Source organism: Temnothorax curvispinosus, unplaced genomic scaffold (assembly GCF_003070985.1).
Source record: "Temnothorax curvispinosus isolate PA1 unplaced genomic scaffold, ASM307098v1 QBEX01003610.1, whole genome shotgun sequence".
Classification (NCBI taxonomy): Eukaryota; Metazoa; Arthropoda; class Insecta; order Hymenoptera; family Formicidae; genus Temnothorax; species Temnothorax curvispinosus.
Genome location: NW_020213390.1, coordinates 23,583 through 42,635, shown reverse-complemented (window position 1 = coordinate 42,635; position 19,053 = coordinate 23,583). Strand labels below are relative to the sequence as shown.

The window sequence follows — 19,053 nt, the reverse complement described above, 5'->3', positions numbered from 1 at the left end:
TTTTGTTTATGTTATTATTTACAAACGTTAATATTTAAAAATGTTAAAAGTGACCGTTTTTTTTTAAATAATATAAGTTTATGCCTGTAGCAATAAAATGGCTTGGTATTCTGCCTGATTTAGTTGTCTCATGATCTTATACTTTTGCAGGAAAGATCTCGTATTTTTAAAGTTTTTGGAATGCTGGAACAGAGGGAAAATGACATCGTACTGATAGCTCATAAATTGCTGAAAGTCGAAGACGTACGCGGCAGTTTAAATACATTATCATTGTTATCTACAGCAGCTCGTCCTATGTATTACCAGTAAGATTTCATAAAAACTACAATTTCAGCGAAGAAAGTTATACTTCTTATAAAGATGTTTATACAGAAATTTATCCAAGTATAAGTCCGTTAGAGTAGAGAGCAGAGTAATGATTGAGATTCAGTATTCGACGTATAAAGCACTTTGGGATCCGCAGTGTTAATAAACTGTGACTTTTTGCAGGTATAAAGAGTTGAAATAAAGCGAGAGCGAAGCGTTTGGATGAATCTTTCATCTCCCCGCGCATATATTTCGATATTGGATGTTGAGAGCCAGTTTCGTCACTGCAATAAGAGCATTTTCTAATCGAAACATGAGTATTTTTACGCAATGTTTGAATCCTCTCACTGGCGTTGCCTCGTGGGAGGAAAAAGATCAATATTACGATTATCATCAAGAAGTAGCTAGATCCGCTTTTGCAGACATGCTGCATGACCATGAACGAGTCAGTATCTTATATTATCGGCATATTTTTTATTTAATAATAATTTTTTAACCAACGGAATAAAAATTATTCACATTTTGTTCACTAGAATGAGAAGTATTACATTGCCCTCAAAGCTGCTATTGAGAAAAAGCACCAGGCTGGTGAAGAGGCTAACGTTCTTGACATAGGCACTGGGACAGGCTTGCTGTCGATGATGGCTGCCAAATGCGGAGCAGACACTATAACGGCATGCGAGGTAAGGGAAGAGAATCTCGAAACCTTTTTTCAAAGTTCTGCTTACGCAGGGAGATCTTGTTTTTAGGCATTCAAACCAATGGCGAATTGCGCCGCACAAATAATAAAGGAGAACGGCTTCGAGGATAGAATTAAGTTGATCCGTAAGCGTTCTACGAAGATGATAGTGGGCGAAGGTGGTGACATGCCAAAACGCGCGAATATTCTAGTCACTGAAGTATTCGACACCGAGTTGATTGGTGAAGGAGCACTATCAACGTTTCGCCACGCACACGAAGTTCTTCTCGAGGTAACGTTAAACTTACACATGTGATCCTGCTCGTTCAAAGATATGCTTACGCTTTGCTTTTTTACATTAGGAAGACAGCATAGTCGTGCCGCACAGAGGAACAGTATGGGCGCAAGTAGTCGAGAGCACCAAAGTCTGTGCTTGGAATCGAGTAAAGCCTATTAAGAACGGAGAAATGTTGGTTGACGCTCCACCGACCATCCAAGCGTGCTCTGGTGCTGCAGCTGTGCACGACATGCAACTGTCACGTCTTCCTCGCGATGCTTTTGTACCTTTGCTGCCAGCACAGCCTATTTTCAGGTAATGATCTTTCATTTCTCTAAAGAGAGAATATTTAAAACAGGAATCTTTATTGAATCGACGCAAATGGCGAGTAACAGTGACGCAGAGAATATTAAATAATAAACGTATTTATAGAAATAAAAATCCAAGAATGGATTTATTATTTCTATTTTTAAAGCTATTTTTCTTTTATTCATTTTTAACAATCAATCAATTAGTCAATATTGGCTTTTTGGGGGTATGCATGTATATGCCCACCTATCTTTGGTAGATATACGCGCGGCCACCACAGCTTCATAACTCTAGGTAAATCTTGGTCCAATCTGAAGATTTCTTTTGGTCTTTCTCTTTGAACATTCGCAACAATAATGTTTCACAATGATTATCAGCCGCACGTACATCCTAACTAGGAAAGCCAGAGAGATTTCTGTGGCTGCGGTCCGATTCACGCTCATAATGCTGAAAGCTTTGCTGTATCTTCGTTTCATATTCGATGTGCAACGAAGACAGTATGATGCTTACAGTGCTGTGAGCTTGAATCGGACCGCAGCCTTTCAGAGCCTTCTAATCTTTAGCTTATTCAAATTGCTAATTTGAAAATCTGTATAATTAATAATGATAATTATTAATAATAATTTTTAAATAAATTGATATTTGAAAATGCACTTTAGGTTTGACTGGTCCGGCAAGAAGCCTTTATTGAACAACGAAAAAGTATCATTATTAACACAACCGATAGCAAGCGGGACCGCACATGCAATTTTTATGTGGTGGGACTTGAACATGGATACAGATAATCAGGTAAACGTCTATATTATTTTTCTAATCATCTTTATGAATTTTCATACCACGTATCATTTTCAGGTATTACTGAGTTGTGCACCTGTATGGGAACATCCAGACGTACCTGATGACATGAAGAAAGATGCCACGTCTTTGAAAAAGATGACGGATACAATACCTTGGCGGGATCACTGGATGCAAGCTGTCTATTACCTTCCAGAAGAAGTACCTATCACATATGGCGTTGAGGTCAATGTTATCGGTTATCACGATGAATATTCTTTCTGGTTTAAATTACTGAATGGACCTCTGTAAGTCTCTTTTTGTAATATTTTACTTAATCACCCTGCACATTTTATATAATTTATACAGTTTTATTATTTTTTTATAATTATAAAAAAATCCTGAATTATTATTAATTAATTTTTTTAAAAATAACAATTTTAATTATGCTTTAACAAGCCATTTTTAATGCTTGCTAAAGTATAATTAAAATTGTTCCTTTTGTTTAATGTAAATTAAGTAAAAAGGAAAATCTCTTTCACAGAAATGAGATTCCAGATTGTCAGAGACCTGAGTGCAATTGCTGGGCGCATATTGCATACTCACGGACGCGTATTGGTCAATTAAACGACACAGTTCGTAATCAGAGATACCTACAGGCTTTGCGGAGGAAGATCACTCCGAACAGCGTTTGTCTATGCGTCTCGGATGGTTGTCTGTTGGCTCTCGCGATTGCAAGGTTGGGCGCAAAGGTGTTCCTATTGGAGCAGAATTTCCTATCGCGTAGAACCATGGAGATGTTTGTGCAGACAAACGGGCTCTCCGATCGAGTAAAGATCGTCGAGTCGGTCGATGGTCTGCCGGAGGCAAGCGAAATTGATTTCATTTTTGGCGAGCCATATTTCCTGAGCTCCATTGTACCTTGGGAGAATCTACGATTCTGGTATCTCGCCTCCAGATATCCGTCGAGTATTGCGAGACTGCCGGTCGCGGCGACGATCAAGGCCGCTGCTGTCGAGTTCAAGGATCTGCAGAAAATACGTGCTCCTCTTGGCGCTTGCGAGGGTTTTGATCTCTCCTCTTTCGACAGACTTATTCAAGTTGGTTCTGTTTTAGTAGCTTTATTCTTCTTTTATATCATTCGAAATACTAAAGGGAAATTGTATTCTATTTTCAGGCGTCTAGCGAGAAAAGTGACAACCCCGTAGAAGCGCAACCACTTTGGGAGTATCCTTGCAAAGCGTTATCTTCGTCTTTTGATATCATAAAGCTTGATTTAACACGGAACGTAAATTTTGACGAACGCAAGAGGATAACGGGAGAGATTCCAATTTTAGAGTAAGTGTCTGTTATTGAGCGCTAAGTAAATACTACGCTTACTTACAGAGGGAAATAATGTTTAAGCGTCAGAGAAAACAGATTTTAATTTTTTTAATATACTAACAATATCCATGTTTTTCGTTTTATAGCAGTGGCTGCTGCAATGGCGTCACTATATGGGTGGACTGGCAATTGGACTCGGATCTGTCAATATCTTGTGGCCCAATTGAGGAGATAGTACCTGGCGAGCGTATATCTTGGGATCCATACACGAGACAAGGCGTACATCTATTTCGTAAAGTATTCAATGTTACGAAAGGAAGCACACTTTCGTGGTCGTTCACCTTTGTGCCACAAAGTGGCGAAGTAGAATTTGAATTTGATGTATTGACGAATGATTAATTGTATTAATAAATGTTTGTGTTTGTTCAATATTTGTAAAATATTAAAATGTTTTAATGTTGATTTCTTATTATATTAAAGAGTATCTCAAACATGAAACAAAATTATGAAAATAAAATTTTACGATACAAAGAATGATATCAAGATAATAGAAATATAGGTTTTAAGGGCTCTTTTTACTCCAGAGATTCAAATAGCAAAAAGGGATCAAGTAAACTGGAATTATTTGAAGAAACCGAAAGCACCCCAAGAGACGAGCGTGGCCTAGTAGACAGCGCACTCGTCTATTAAGCCAAAGATCCCGGGTTCGATTCCCGGTAGAGCTAGAAAATTTTATTCGCTCGTTCTCCTCTCGGAAGGCAATGGCAAACCACCGAGAGTATGTCTTGCCACGAAAACTTCTCCAAAAAATTGCCGTTCGAAATCGGCGTTAAACTGTAGGTTCCATATACAATGTGTATAATCCACGTGCGCAACACATGTATATGAAGAGAAGTCACCACGCTCCGGACACGAGTAATAGGACAAAAGATGTTCTTTTCTGTTTGAATCTTATCCATTTTAAATTGCCAATATTTTTGCCGGGTGAACGATTTTGAAATAGTAGATTAGCTGTAAGTATCTGGTAGTGCACAAATTTTACTTAAAAATAAAAAACTTATAAAACTTGATCACGTTTTTCAAAGTTAATATGTTGGATATTTAGAAAATTAGTCAAATGATCTACTTATTGAAAGAAAATAGTAATTCCTAGCTAGCCCGGGTATCGAGAAGGATAAGTTGTTTATAACATTTTACTTTATTTTTTTAATAAAATTAAGTTTAATACTCCAAATATATTTCATTGGATAAATAGTATTTTTCTTACATTTTTTACAATTTTATGAGAAATGACACGTCATATTATCAAACCGTTTTCTTCCAAACATGGAAATTAATATTTACAAGATATATTATAAATCTTCACAAAGATCCGCTGTTATTTTTAAAAATCCTAAAAGTAATTTTTTCGAGCCGCTAAAATAGAGTATCTTAGGCTTATTTTATAAATTGTAAATATAAATTTATTGAAACTTTCATGTGCTAACTTTACGCAGTATTTCTTTTCCATATCAACGCTCTTTATATGAAGTTCATGAAAGATATTTATTTTATATATTTATCTAATTTTCAAATATATATCTCGATAAACTTTCAGTACGTCTTAATATTATGAGGTACTATCCGGTAATATACGTAATTGTTTAGCGAGTCTTTTGCCAATTAACTTTGGATAAGCTTTCTGTTTGATAAGAAACTCCTTGCTCTGGTGTGTTACCGCACCATTTTCTAATTGAAACCTAAAAGAAGGAAAAGTTTCACACTTCTTGCATATATGATGTAATTTTTAGATGTATTGATTTTAATTGACTACTATATTTTTTTCGTTTCTTCTTCAATTACACAAAATTATAGTTTATTCGAAGAACTTTATCTAAATAATGGCTTTAATAACTTGGGGGGGAAGGGGGGAACTTATGTACTTGCCTACATAAATAATGTAGTGGACCCAGCATCTTCTCTCTCAGTTCGGGATCCCCTTCTAGAATCGAGAGCGCACTCGCGCCTGTCTCCAGCGTCGAGAGACAACCCTCCGTCGGCTGCGTCCTGATCACGTATTCACTAGTGGGTACACCGATCAGCTTGCAAGCTCGTAGAAAATACAGAGCTGGGCTCGAGTGATATATCGCCTGCACATGATAACAATAAACATTGAAAAATCTGGTAATCTATCGTATTGTCTTATTACAATATAATATTATCTTTCGGCACAAAGATAATTATCTTTTGGCACATTGTATCACTTCTAAAAGTCTAAATTAGTAATTATATGTACTATTAACGCGAGAAATTTATGGATGTCACCGTATAGTAGCAATTTACTTTCGCTTGCGGCCACGTTCCATCCAGCAGAACCAAGTTATATGCCTTTTGCTCATTGATCCCAACTGGATCCAGCGTATCCAACGCAACAGCGCCAGGTGATGGATATAGCAAAATAGTATTCTTGTCATTTAATATCTCCGCCAGGCCTTCGTGCTTAGGCAACGGAAACTTTTTTCCCCTTTAAAGAAATGGAAAACAGGATTGACTTTGTTAACATCTTATTCAATTTAGACCACGGACGGTGATCAAGCTGAAATAATTGCCCCTCGTTCACCTGAAAATTAGGCACTTTCCCGATTCTAATGCCAATGCGAGCATCGGCACGGTGCGCAGACAGCGCTTTGCCTCTGCCGGATGCTGCAAAATTATTATCCTCGACGCTGGATTGAGACGCTGCTTCGGCAAACCCGGACACCAGCATACTTGTACAGGTCTCCTACAAAAGCATACGTGTGATTAGATTTGACAAATTCTCGTACAGATCTTATAGGTCTGTTGTTTTCAGCTGAACTTCTCGCACCGTTCACCTTTCTTCTCTCCAAAGTGGAAAGAAAAAGAGGAAAGATGAACGGTGCGAGGAATTCAGATAAGAAGAATAGGGCGTTCAGAATCTCTTGACACTTGCCTGCATTGTTGACACTTGTCTCTCGTGTCGGGGGGATCGGCAGGGATTCTTGCTAGTTCTCTCCACACGTTATCCTCGCTCGTCATGACAAAAGCGATTCATGAAAAATCAAGATTATTCAACAATCTTCTGTAACCAGCGACAGCGTTTGTCAATCCACGCGATCGGAGCAGTGCAAGTGTCAAGTTTCGCGATTACCGTACATCGGTGTCGCAACACTCATGGCGATAAAACCGAGTGAATCACGTCGAACCGAATTGAATATAGAGTACATATGTGAAAAAGGAGATTTACAGTCGGAAAATTAACGACGGTGCGTATAGTAAAATAAGAAATGAACGAGAAGAGTCAAGACGTGCGAAAAGAGAGGTTAGGTTAGGTTAGAGGTTAGGAGGGAGCGTTTCGTTCGGACCACGTTGCGATTGACGCCAGTCACTCAGCTGACTCAGCCCTCAGCCCCCTCGTGCCTGGAGTTTTTCCACTGGACCAGGCAATCAGATATTTTCTTATTTTATTTTGGGGCATAAGAGAATCATTTAAATCCATTTAAATCTACCGGGTAAGCTGCCGGTATCGCTTCAATTCTACCAGGGCGCGCTCGAAATTGTATTAAATAACGTCGGAGACTGTCCGTCTTGCGTCCGACGTGAAGTGTGGCGGTGTGATGGTCTGACTTCTCTCCGAACTTACTCCGAAGTGTTCTGAGTTTTGAGCGCTGCTCCAGTCTCACCGTTCGGTCCAGCGACATTCTCACGACACATCCAATCGCCGTACGTTAATTATCGCAATTGCGGCAAGTTGCGACGCATCTCCTGGACGAGGCTCATCTGCCCCTTGCGGGTTTCCCTTTGCGTCAATTATCAATCAACCGCGGGAATCGGTGCGGTGTCACCGATCGGCCGTTCCGCGGTTAGAATTCGGAGCAGCGAAAATTCGTCTCAACGGTATCCCGACGGTGTACCGAAACGCTGTCGTACTTACCGCGAACGACAAGCGTTTTATTTAAGATCAATGGAGTGCGCGACAAGATTTCCGACGATTCTCGTCGTTTGACGTGCCGCGAATCTCTGCGCACCGCCGCCGATTCGTTCGCGACGGGGACGGGGAGAAGAAAAAACAATAGGCCGCCTGGGTTTTTGCGTTTCGGACTCTGCGTTTTGCGTCGATTGGATTAGCGTGGAATATCGCGCCTCTTTTGGGCGACAAACTCGCACGGTTGGCCCTTTAACGGGGTCAATGAAACGGGTCTGCGCGATCGGTGTGGGTGGGTTATTTAGAGGACGGGGAATTCGGAAGTGACATTCCTTTCGCGGCACGCAGAGCGACGTGACACGAATGCCGCGTCGCATCGTTTCGGATTCGATCATCCCGTTGGAGCATTTGATCTATACCGCGCGTTTAAATGTCCTTCTCGCGATATCTCTCAGGAGAGAGAGATAGGTGTCCGACGTTTATGTATTTCTAATCCAATTCGCCGCCTTGTGTCCATTTCTACCAATGTAGATTTAACTTTAATCACGGTTTGACTTACTTTTCATCTTTTTCTAGTTCTTAGAATTAGAGAAAGATAAAAGGTAAGTTAAGCCAAGATCAAAGTGAATCTGCATTGGTAGAAATGGATTATTAGTGACCTGGGCTTTCTCCAAATTGCAGATGGCAGCGAACGCGCTCGAGGAGAAAATTAACAAGATAAGGCAACAGAATGAGGAAATCAGAAGGAGGCACGAGGTAAGAGTCTCCGTGATTAGACGGATAATTGTCCTATACGTGAGAAAATATCCGAGCTTTATTGTCCAGGAAGTGGAGGAGGATAAGAAAAATGCAGCCAAACTGAATGCGCTGGTGCAAATGGTGCCGTCTACAGATTGGCCGGAGAGGAAAGAGCCGCCAGAATTTTCTAATCCACCTAGAACGAGTAACAAGGCAAAACCTGCCAAGGAACACCACGAGCATTCTCAGCAATATCAGCCCGCGAGTGGCGAAGGACGGAAAGGTCATATGTTTGCTCAGGTGCGCAAAGAAATTATATTAAAAGGATCTTGATTTGGCAATCTTTTAATAAAATCCTTCCCGTTTGGAAGCTCAGGCCTGTTTAAACTTTGATTTTCAATAAACTGAAAATTCTCATTGATGCTTTCTTTTCTTAGGGACAGGGGCCTCCACCTGATCCCAAGTATAACTTCCTTGCTGATGCCGAGAGAGAGGAAAGCGAAAGAGGAGAGAGCACGAAGGACATTTCAAATAGAGGGCAAAAATATTCACGGGGCATGTTTAGGAGGAGGCCTGGTGGGAAGGATGGGATGCAAAGAGTACGTAAACTTAAAACAAAGTGTTCTTAAGTAAACCTAGACGCATTTTCGTTTTTTGATATGATCTACTTCTTGAAAAGGATTATAGAACGAATAGAGGGTCACACAGGGATGAACATCAGCCGGATTATGAAGCTTGGAGAGCTGAAAGAAATCGTATTGACGAGGATCGCATTAGCAGACAGAGAACTGCGGAGGGTAATTGGCGTAGAGAATGGGACAACGACAAGGTGAGAGCGCTGCGCAAAAAGGAACCGTGCGTCACCACCGTGACTGTGTAAATACGATGGATTACGTATAGATATAATTGCAGGCACACGTCGTGGACGAAGTGGCGAGATCTGAGGCTAAATTAGGGGATTATGTAAAAAAGGACTATAAAGACTTTGATAGAAGATACCACGTTAATGGTGAGAACCAATAGACGCTTGTTATACAAGCAGTAATACAAATCGCGGGATTTTAGATTATGTTTTCGTTCGTTGGATATACATATGTGCACACAATTGCTTTCTGCAGGAAATGATTATGCAAACCATAATCGCGGCGGTCATCGTTCCTATCGGGGAAATTCGAGACATTTTCATAATAATTATGAAAATTCTTCCAACGTGTATCATCAAGATGGGCATGTTAAAAATCCTTCCGGTCCCGAAAAGAGAACTGTCGTCGCTACCGACAAAAGTATAAAAGTTACGCTGAATCAAGGAAATATGACAAAAGGTCCAGTCATGAGTGTCAAAGGTACATTTTAAAAGTGACAATATAATACGTTCCCGAATGTAAAAGGTATTTGAAATAATTTTTTAATGTTATCGTTTCAGTAAACTCGCCAAGTATCGCTGGAACAGGACGAGTCGGGCCGCGACAAAGGAGTCGCATAACGTACAGCAGTCATTCAGACGTTGAAGTAACTTCCCCCGATACTGAGTCCTTTTCACGTCCAAAGTCGTTTGAGGACAGAACTAAAGGTGTCTATCATGAAAATCTACACAAGTCCCCCAATTCGCGAAAGTCGCAGCTCCCACCGAAAAAAAAGGACTTCAGCAATAAGTCTCCTTACTTTCGTAAGAAAGAGATTAGAAAGGAAGACGAAAGCCTGCAGAAGTATCAGGAAACGGAATCATCGCGAAAAGAACATGAGGAGTGGCAAACGTCTTATCAGTCTGAACTTGAAAAACCTGAGGAGACCACTACGGAGTCACTGGAAGATGATAAGATAGTGACGACTGCGAACGAGAAAGAAAGCAATATAATTTCTTCTGGAGAATCTGATGTGAATAATGTAGAAATAGAAAATAAGGATAATCAGAATGACAATTTGAATTCACATATAAATGAAAAGAGCGAGGTACATGCAGACAAAGAAGGTGAGCAGCTTGTTTTGCAGAATTTAGATTTACCCGCGTCTAAGATCGATACAGAGATTGAAACGTGTGAAGAAAATGGAAAGCTGGGAGACAAATTGGATGAGTCGCCAAATGTTCAAGCGATTGTGACATTCGAGCGCGAAACTATTGAAACAAATTTAACTACATCATCAGTAATAGATGATGATGATAAAAATGAGACTAAATATGTGGAACACTCGTCATGTGATGCTAATAAAGATACCAAGGAAACTGTACTGGAAAATGAACACCATAATTCAGAGCAAACTAAAGAAATCTTAAGCGATAACTGTGATAATAAACAAACTAAAGATATGAGTGAGCAAGAAAACGATGTTGAGCACGACACGAAAAGCTCTCCAGAAGAAAAAGAAGTAAACAGTGTTACGATTCCATCTTCAATCGATGTATATTGTATAGCAAAACAAAGTGATAAACTGAGAAGCGAGGATGAAGCCTTAAAAGAAGAAGAAAATTTGGCCATAGAAGATAAAACTGCTATTACAGACGAAAAGATTAACACTGATGATAAACGGGATTCAACAAAATGTATTAATAAAACTCAAGAACGCACAGATAATAATGAGAGAGAGATTGACGTTGCAAATAGCATTGTAGTTGATAAGATAGAATCTCTAAGAGAGGATTTACACGTAGAAGAAGAAAAGGTAGCTTTGAGTGACCAAGAATGAAAAAAATAACAGAGGGAAGTGTGAAGTAAAAATGTATGAAGTGTTATGATGTAACTGTAAGTTACCGATAGACAACGTCTGATAGGAGACAAAGCTTTTATAAATATTTGTTGAAATGCGTGATATATATTTCAAAAGTTAATTTTTATGGCAATATACGAGTTGAGAAAATCAAGTTATTCGAATAGTTCCCAACGAATTCTTATTTTTGGAACAAGCATTCGAGAATGTTACGTGGATGACTGCAAGTTTGCCGAGTGATAATATATTGTATGTAATTATATTTTTTTGTTTCAGAATTTTATATATATACATATATATAAATACTCTGTTATATTATATGTTTAATTTTATTTCTCTGATTCTCTTAAGATTGCTCTAAATTTCGAGTACTATGTAAATGCTACATATATGCAGTATGCTATATGTAGCACGTGTGTATATATATGTATGTATATATATGTATGCATATATACAGGATGTTCCAGACCTGCAGTGTTACCTGTTAATGGCAGATACCTAAGATTATTTTAAGACAAAAATATTAATATCAAAATGCCTATAATAGTTTTTAAATAAGAAGTTTTCAAAGTTGGCCAATCAGATTTGCACGCTCAGGCATGTCACATTGCAGTATATAATGAAAGTGTTTTAAAGCACATTATTTCTAGAGAAAAGAATAAATGAATTGATGCGCTTGAAAATATCTTCACTACTGTGCAACGTGACATGACTGAACGTGCGAATTTCGGACAACTTGATTGGCCAACTTTGAAGACTTCTTATTTAAAAACTATATATTATAGCCTCGACATTTTGGTATTAGAATTTTCGTCTTGAAATAATCTCATTTATCTCAGGTATCATTAACGGGTGGCACAGCAAATTTGGGACATCTATATATACATACATATAACGTGCACAATTTTAACAGAAACAGCGCTTTTATAACAGAAAAAAAATAGCAAAGTTACTGTGTATGACATCTCCGAATTTTTATATGAAATGTAACCCGAAAGAAAAATTCACTCCTGTTCAAGTGACAATCAAAGAATATTTTAGCACAAGCAATAAAAAAAAACGGGATGTTTCAGATCGAGAACAGCTGTGAAATTAACAAATTCTAACTAGATTTAACAATGATTATACCTAACATTAGAGCAAAAGCAACTTTTACGGATCGACAATGTTATTTGAATTTATTTATATATTATATATATTATATATATCTATCTATTTTTTTATTTATATATTGCATTAATATTTGTTTTTTAATCTTTGTTTCGTTCGTTGCTTGTATGATTCGTTGACATACTATTAGGTAACTCCTGGAGGCTCATGCGACTGAAAATCATATCTGAATTGATCTAGTTGAATTTCATCGAAGGAGTAAAATCATGTAGAATATACGCACATATTCGATTATTAATTTTTTATACTTCATATATCATATTAGAGATAGTAATTAGGCTCGTCGGAAACGACGATAATGCATAAGTGAGAATTTTAGATTTTCTCAAGAGCACTTCTTTTGAACCTAACTCTGTTGTCTAATATATAAACTTTTTATTTTCCTTGTTAGGAAAAATGACGTTGCCATATCCATAATGTTTGGAATTTCAAGCCTCCGTAATTCTGTTACTTTCAGTCATAGCTTTCAGTCATAGCATTTCTGAGATTATTCTATTGTGAAAAATAGTAATAAAGCATTGTTAATAAATCTAATTACATATATATATGTGTTGACTAATGAAATATCCACTCAATTTATCCTTCACTTTTCCTGCTACAAATATATGCATCTAAGTAAGCAAGAGCAATTCAAAACAAAATTTAAGTCTGTGTTGAAAACAAATTCTTGCAGGTGTGATTCTGTAAAGAAACAATATGTGTATTATATTATACCGGGTGAAGTAAAATATGCCCGTAAAATTTTGTTAATATATTATCACTCCTCGTACTCATACGGATAATGTATTTTCATATTTTTTTTTTCATAATACGGAGGCCGCTTTACATCATTTTATAACGTTTATAGGTATATTCTGCCTACACAACACACCGATGAGGTTTGCTCTTCGCGAAAACGCCGCGAAATATATGAATATTTCTGCAAAAGAGCTTTGGAAGCCTATACGTGCTTGGTTTCGTCCGCGTCAGAACATCATCTCGAAGTATCTCATCGTGATTAGCATTATCTAGTTGGAACAACTATTTATCTGGATTTTACAACGGATTTTATGTTGCAGCATTCTATTTTTCTCAGGCCGATAAGAGAGATTCTGGAAGACATTATTGGGAGGCTCTCTCTCTCTCTCGTTTCGCACGATATATCAAAAAGCAAAATTAAATTTTACACGACAAACATTACCGATCTATCGTCGTTCGATAATCACGAAGAGAAGATACCAACGCAATTCTCATTCAACCACTTTTGATCATTATTGTTGATACAATGGAGTAGGATGATCCCTCGTTAACGATCTAAATTGATTTCGTGAACAGCGTGACTTTACTTACATTATGTGTCATTGATATATTCATTGATATGAAACATCAATTATGCATATGACCGTAACTTATGAGTTAACTCTTAACGTCTACAATTCTCAATATAACGCTTAATATCATTCGACAAAGATTCTTTGCTCAATAAATAGTAATACATCATTATCATATAGCGATATTGTTATTATTTTTATCAATATTATCGTTCTGGAAGACATTATTGGAAGACTCGTTTCACGATTATTAACGCGTTTTAGTTAGCCTGCGAATTTCCCGTGTCTGCAGAACGCTCGTGTGGCTTTGAGGAAAGAAAAAAAAGCAAGATCTCAAGGATTTTTAGAAAGAGTATTTTTAAAAGATTTACATATCCAAAAGCTTATCAAAAACCAATTCAATTATTCAAAGAGTCTATAATCTGTGAATCTAAAAATCTATCAAATCAAGCATCCACGCCATTAAACATTAGTTATCTTGAGGATCCATAAATGTCAAGAGTCCAAAATTTTATAAACTCATTTCTGGATCTTGAAAAAAAAATGTAGCACGTTGCTAATTGTCCGTACAGAATAAATTTTTACAAGACGTATCCCGTATATAAAATACTTCTCGAGCCATCGCGGCATTCTGCAGTTTCACGGAACGACTACATTGTCTATACTCCTTAAACTAACGATCTATACGATCTTGGAAGACGTTGGATTATATAACTAATTGTACTCGGTTGTACATAACTGTTCACGCATCGTCTTGCGTCTCGTTTGTTCCGGCGACGGGACGGCGCACGGCGGACTACTTTATTCCAAAAAGTTATTTGGCAGATTCATCATCGGCTAAAAGGCTGTCGCTAACGTAGCATGACAAAGTCGTGCTCGTCCGTCCCGTCGTCGCGATTCACAATTCGACGCGTCGCATAAAAATTATTACACGGGTATGTAACTCCGCAGCGATACAATTATAAAATCCAGAAAACTGTAACAGTAGTCAACTACTAGTTAGGCTGCGCTCTGCTTGCTGCTGCATCGTGGAAGACATCGTTACTTATCGTGCTTTATTGTCACACGTTCAATGCGCGTTTGATCTCTCATTTTATCTAAAGGCTCCCGAAATGCAAATGCATAAATCGGGCATTGGAAGACTTGACGACTGGATAAATTCCTCGCTTTATAGAAACGTCGCGATCCCGGCCGAAACGTGAAACGTACAACGGAATTTTTAACGGCTCTAAGGAGCCAATAATCTTCCTTCTGAAAAAAGAGAACGCTACAGTTGGGTTTAGAAAATATTACGTTCTCGTCTAATTTTGATTTTTCACGTCTCTAAACGTCAGCTCGCTCGAAGCTATCATAACTGGGAAAATTGGTGTGTTAAATGTGAATCTGCGACGTGAAAAACTAAAACGTGCCATTACGAAAGCACAGATCGTGCGATAGATTTTTACACGAATGGGGAGACGCTTTTACACTTTAATGGCTTGATCAATTAAAGATCGTTTTTAAGAAATATAACTGCGCCATTTCGTAAAAATAATAAAGACGTTAAAATGATGCGTGATAGGAAATAGGTATAGAGTTACACGCGATGCAAAATTCTCATACTAATTAATCACCCTCGAGCACGTGAAATATTTGATCCTCGACTGACATGTTTCAAAATCAGAGACATTTCTTATAATTTTATGAAATTTTTAGAATTGCGTTTATAGTTAAAAAGGACTTCGCAATGATATACATATTTTTTTTTTAAATTTGGTACTAGTACACTTTGTAAAAAAAACAAGCTTCGTTGATTATTAATCAGAATGTTATTCAGAAAAATTTCAAATTTTTTCCAAAGCACAAAATTCTCAATTATCCGTTCTTCTGTTTTGAATTTTATGTAGTCTCCCGCATGCATCAGCAATTATTGCACGAGTACCGAGCAACGTGTTGAAATTCGAGAGTCAAATATTTCGGCGGCTCGAGAACGTTTCGGCAATATCATATTTTGGTGCGAGACAAGAACAACAAAAGGACCTAGCTGGCGCGAGATCGCTCAGAAGGGCAGGCCGATCTCGAAGGCATCGATCAGCGCGGAGCCGGAATCGTAGACGCCGATCACGCCGAAAAGAATACCGAGGAAGATGACGAAGCAATCGTACGCTACGGCGCTCCACTCCATCGAGTTCCTCTTCAGTTTCAGATGGAAGTAGCAGGGCCAGATGAAGGAGAGCATGGTGCCGGTAAAGGAGCCGATGAAGCCCATCAGGATGCTGAAGTGCGGTATGAAGATTGCCATCAGGATGGTAAACACGATCACGCCGACCCGCCAGGCCAGGCCCCAGACCTTGAGCTCGCGATCCACCGTCCAGATAGTCGGGAAAAGCGTCTTCGGCCGGCCGCGGAAGAAGGCGCGCTCGAGAAGCTCGCAGGCCGCGTAATACGGCAGCGGGTACGAGAGCACCGCTTTGACGACCAGGCACAGGTTCACCAGGCCCTTGAAGCCGGCCGAGTGCAGGTTGTTCGTGATCACCTGCTGCGTGTCGTTCTGAAAGGTCAGGAAGCAGATCCAGCCGAAGAGCGACTTGAACGCGGCCGCGGCAATGTGGCTCCAGTTCAACATCCAGTCGAACTTGGAGCGATCGATGAGATTGCCCTCGAGGGTCGGCAGGAAGATCTGCGACGTATAGCTGAAGACAATGACGCCGAGCGAGATCGGGAAGTTCTTTATGTCGATCGTCCACTTCACCTTCGACCAGCCCCAGTCACCAATCTCCAGGAGACAGTAACCGATGATGATCGCATTGATGAAGAGGTGAGACATTGTGCACCAGAAGCTCAACACGGATACGTGCTGCAGGGACTTGAGGAAGCCGAGCGGCAGCAGAAATATGCCGATCAGCATCATCCAGCTGCGGGTGTCGATCGCGCCCTCGGGAAAGGTGCCGATCATCAGGTCGCCGCATACGACCACGTACAGAATGCAGGTCATCAGCAGCTCGATGATCTGCGCGATGTTGACGGCGCGGGCGCCCCACGTTGGCCCGAAGCACACCTTGGCGATGGCCACGTACGAATCACGTACCCGCACACGTTGCCCCGTCACCGTGTCCAGCTCGTACAGGCACTCGACCAGGATCTTGCCGGTGTAGCAGCAGATATGCGCGATCCCGACCATCGCGGCGATCGCCCAGTAACCGCCACGTAGAACGGCGAACGGCAGAGAGACGATAAACATTCCCTGAAAAATTCGCGTGAAAACGGATGATTCACGGATAAATACAATTGTATAATAATTTCCTTTTACGACGAGACTTTTCACAACTAAATGTTACAACATCGCAATAACGTTTCTCAGCTTCTATATAAATGGATATAGATTCTATATTGTCTTCCATTCAAAGGCAGAAGCTGTAGAAAATTATTGTACAATTGCATTTTTCTGATACAAATTTTATTTTTCCTTTCCACGTTAGTGAAAAGAATTTCGCATAGAGCTACCGGAAACTCCGTCTTTGACCCTGCATATGTACCTGAATGGCATTTGTAACGTTCCAAGCGGCTTGCCACTCGTTGATCTTGACACCTGGCCCGCCGAACTCTCCGCCACCCTCGTCGTACTCGCTGAACTCACCGCTGCTTACGCTCCCGGTTCGAACTTTGTCCCTGAAATCGGAGCGAGATGTGGATGATGAATTAAAACCTGAGATAGGAGACGGGAAGTGAGTTCCGACTGGGAAACGCGATGCGATCCTTACCCGCTCCTCTGGTAGCTGAAGGAGTCCTCGGCGATCCCGACATTGTTCTGATCTCGATACGCCCGATCCCCGTTCATGGTCATCATCTCGGTATTGTCGTGACCCTCGTCGAAGGACTTGAACTGGGCATGGCCGGGCTGGCCTTGGGGATGGCCCTGGCCCATACCGCCACCGCCGACGCCGCCGCCGCTGCGGATCAGCTCCATGCACGGACTGTTCTCCGGCCACATGGCCTTCAACGTCTCCCAGGCGACGTTGACCGTTGCGCCGAAGGTGGGTATATAAAATCCCCGGAAATTCGCCATTTCTCCCTATCTGTTGCTTCTACGGCGGATATGTTTAATTCCTTACAGACGCGGCCCGGCACGTAAACTGGGTACAGTGACTGAAGAGATGTAGGGGGTGAAGTATAGCATTCCCCAGCGAGGTAAATGGGGTGTCGGACATTACTTCGGGCTATCCAAATTTTTATCGTCCGGGTCTTGCAGGTGTTGCAAATACAGAGAATATATGCCAGTGGTGAGTAAAATGTGTTAAATTAGTAACGAGGGGAACGAGGGGGACGTGCAAGGGGGATGCGTTTGTGGGTAGATCGAGCATGGAGGGTGGGAGGGCTTCTCTCTCTCATTACATAGAAGTCTCAGAGTCCTTAATGTTACAGATTAGTTCGTACTGGCATTATCAATGAGACAATCGTGCTTACCAAATGGAGAATCTGGTGCCCGCCTCGGATGTTCCTCCTGGGAGATCCCGGCTCCTCGACTCCCCGACGATTCGAGCCTCGCGCAGCGCGGAAATGAGAGACTAAACTAAAAACGGCCCCGGTCGAAAGCGAGGCTTCATGAAGACGCAAGAAGGAAAGAAAGAAAGAAAATAATAAGGCGGAGAAGAGGTCGAGAGACGACGACGACGACGACGACGGGGGAGACGCGAGACTACCTAACTACCCGGATTGTGGAGCCGCATGATGACGACGATTCCCGTACGATCTACACCGCGGCCTGCGAAGCCAGAATCGCGGAGGCGAACCCGTCGATCCGCGGCATCGACCAGCAGCGGGGACCACGGCGGCGTTTCAAGGGATCGGGGAGATCCGCGGGGGTAATATGGCCAGCCTCCCCCGAATGCGCAGGATTCGATCGATGCTCTCCGCGAAAGAGAGAGACGTTATCGTCATCTCGCGCGTGCCTCCCGCGCCGTGTATCCGCGAGGCACCCCCTCGCAAACGGGGGTGGGATAAGACCCGCCGACCCTTGAGCCACGCGCAAATACGCGGATCATCATGCGTGACTTCGCTCGAATTAATCGCGGAGGCGATTGTTAGATCCCGCTCGCATCCCGTTTTCCTCTTTCCAAGATGGAAACAGATCGCACGCTTCTCGTGAGTGAAGCTGACGCGATACACGACGTTGGGATTTGGGGTTGATGACCGCGACGACAGAGAGATACAGTTGTCTCTTCGAAGAAACGCTTGGATCACTTTATTCGTATTATTATTAACCACACAATCTTGTTGTATCAAATAGATAAAGTAGATTAGACATCGAGAACTTGATGCGCTCTTAATTAAACTTACGGAATGAGATTGTAGTTATGCAGCAGCATCGTGGGAAGAAATCCTTTAGCGATATTGTGGTTCGAAGGTTCAAAATTGTAGTATATCTGATCAATCGTGATTCAATTGACGTTTTGCAATTGCGAATTTCTAACTTGCGAAGAGTTTTTATCAAGCCACGATGAACCGATTAAAATTCCATAGCTATAAGAAATAAATTAGGATACTTTAGACCACGAAGAAACGC

The 19,053-nt window shown here is 40.7% G+C and overlaps 4 protein-coding genes across 6 annotated transcripts; 2 read left to right on the top strand and 2 right to left on the bottom strand.

Annotated features, from left to right (window-relative positions):
• Positions 1–213: 213 nt before the first annotated feature.
• LOC112452689 (protein arginine N-methyltransferase 7-like) lies at positions 214–4,106 on the top strand. The gene is made up of 10 exons (XM_025013025.1): positions 214–305; positions 490–751; positions 840–989; positions 1,056–1,277; positions 1,348–1,577; positions 2,231–2,360; positions 2,424–2,653; positions 2,890–3,445; positions 3,523–3,683; positions 3,815–4,106. Exons 2-10 carry the CDS (start codon positions 569–571, stop codon positions 4,065–4,067), a joined length of 2,115 nt encoding a protein of 704 aa, XP_024868793.1. The 5' UTR covers positions 214–305; positions 490–568; the 3' UTR covers positions 4,068–4,106.
• Positions 4,107–4,915: 809 nt separating this feature from the next.
• On the bottom strand, positions 4,916–7,044 carry LOC112452688 (DTW domain-containing protein 2-like). Of its 2 annotated transcripts, none has more exons than XM_025013022.1 (5): positions 6,619–7,044; positions 6,268–6,429; positions 5,991–6,171; positions 5,595–5,797; positions 4,916–5,407 (listed from the first exon to the last, which is right to left on the bottom strand). In XM_025013022.1, exons 1-5 carry the CDS (start codon positions 6,702–6,704, stop codon positions 5,278–5,280), a joined length of 762 nt encoding a protein of 253 aa, XP_024868790.1. In that variant the 5' UTR covers positions 6,705–7,044; the 3' UTR covers positions 4,916–5,277. The 2 variants fall into 2 exon arrangements, with proteins under 2 accessions (XP_024868790.1, XP_024868792.1); XM_025013024.1 differs by having other exon boundaries at positions 5,314–5,407; positions 5,599–5,797.
• Positions 7,045–7,240: 196 nt separating this feature from the next.
• On the top strand, positions 7,241–12,744 carry LOC112452692. 2 transcript variants are annotated; one of them, XM_025013028.1, is made up of 8 exons: positions 7,241–7,388; positions 8,272–8,346; positions 8,416–8,628; positions 8,766–8,927; positions 9,008–9,157; positions 9,241–9,337; positions 9,447–9,671; positions 9,752–12,744. In XM_025013028.1, exons 2-8 carry the CDS (start codon positions 8,272–8,274, stop codon positions 11,008–11,010), a joined length of 2,181 nt encoding a protein of 726 aa, XP_024868796.1. In that variant the 5' UTR covers positions 7,241–7,388; the 3' UTR covers positions 11,011–12,744. The 2 variants fall into 2 exon arrangements, with proteins under 2 accessions (XP_024868796.1, XP_024868797.1); XM_025013029.1 differs by lacking the exon at positions 7,241–7,388 and adding an exon at positions 7,544–7,562.
• Positions 12,428–18,988, bottom strand: LOC112452693 (vesicular inhibitory amino acid transporter-like). Its single transcript, XM_025013030.1, has 4 exons — positions 17,955–18,988; positions 17,252–17,575; positions 17,027–17,159; positions 12,428–16,734 (listed from the first exon to the last, which is right to left on the bottom strand). Exons 2-4 carry the CDS (start codon positions 17,554–17,556, stop codon positions 15,550–15,552), a joined length of 1,623 nt encoding a protein of 540 aa, XP_024868798.1. The 5' UTR covers positions 17,557–17,575; positions 17,955–18,988; the 3' UTR covers positions 12,428–15,549.
• Positions 18,989–19,053: the final 65 nt, after the last annotated feature.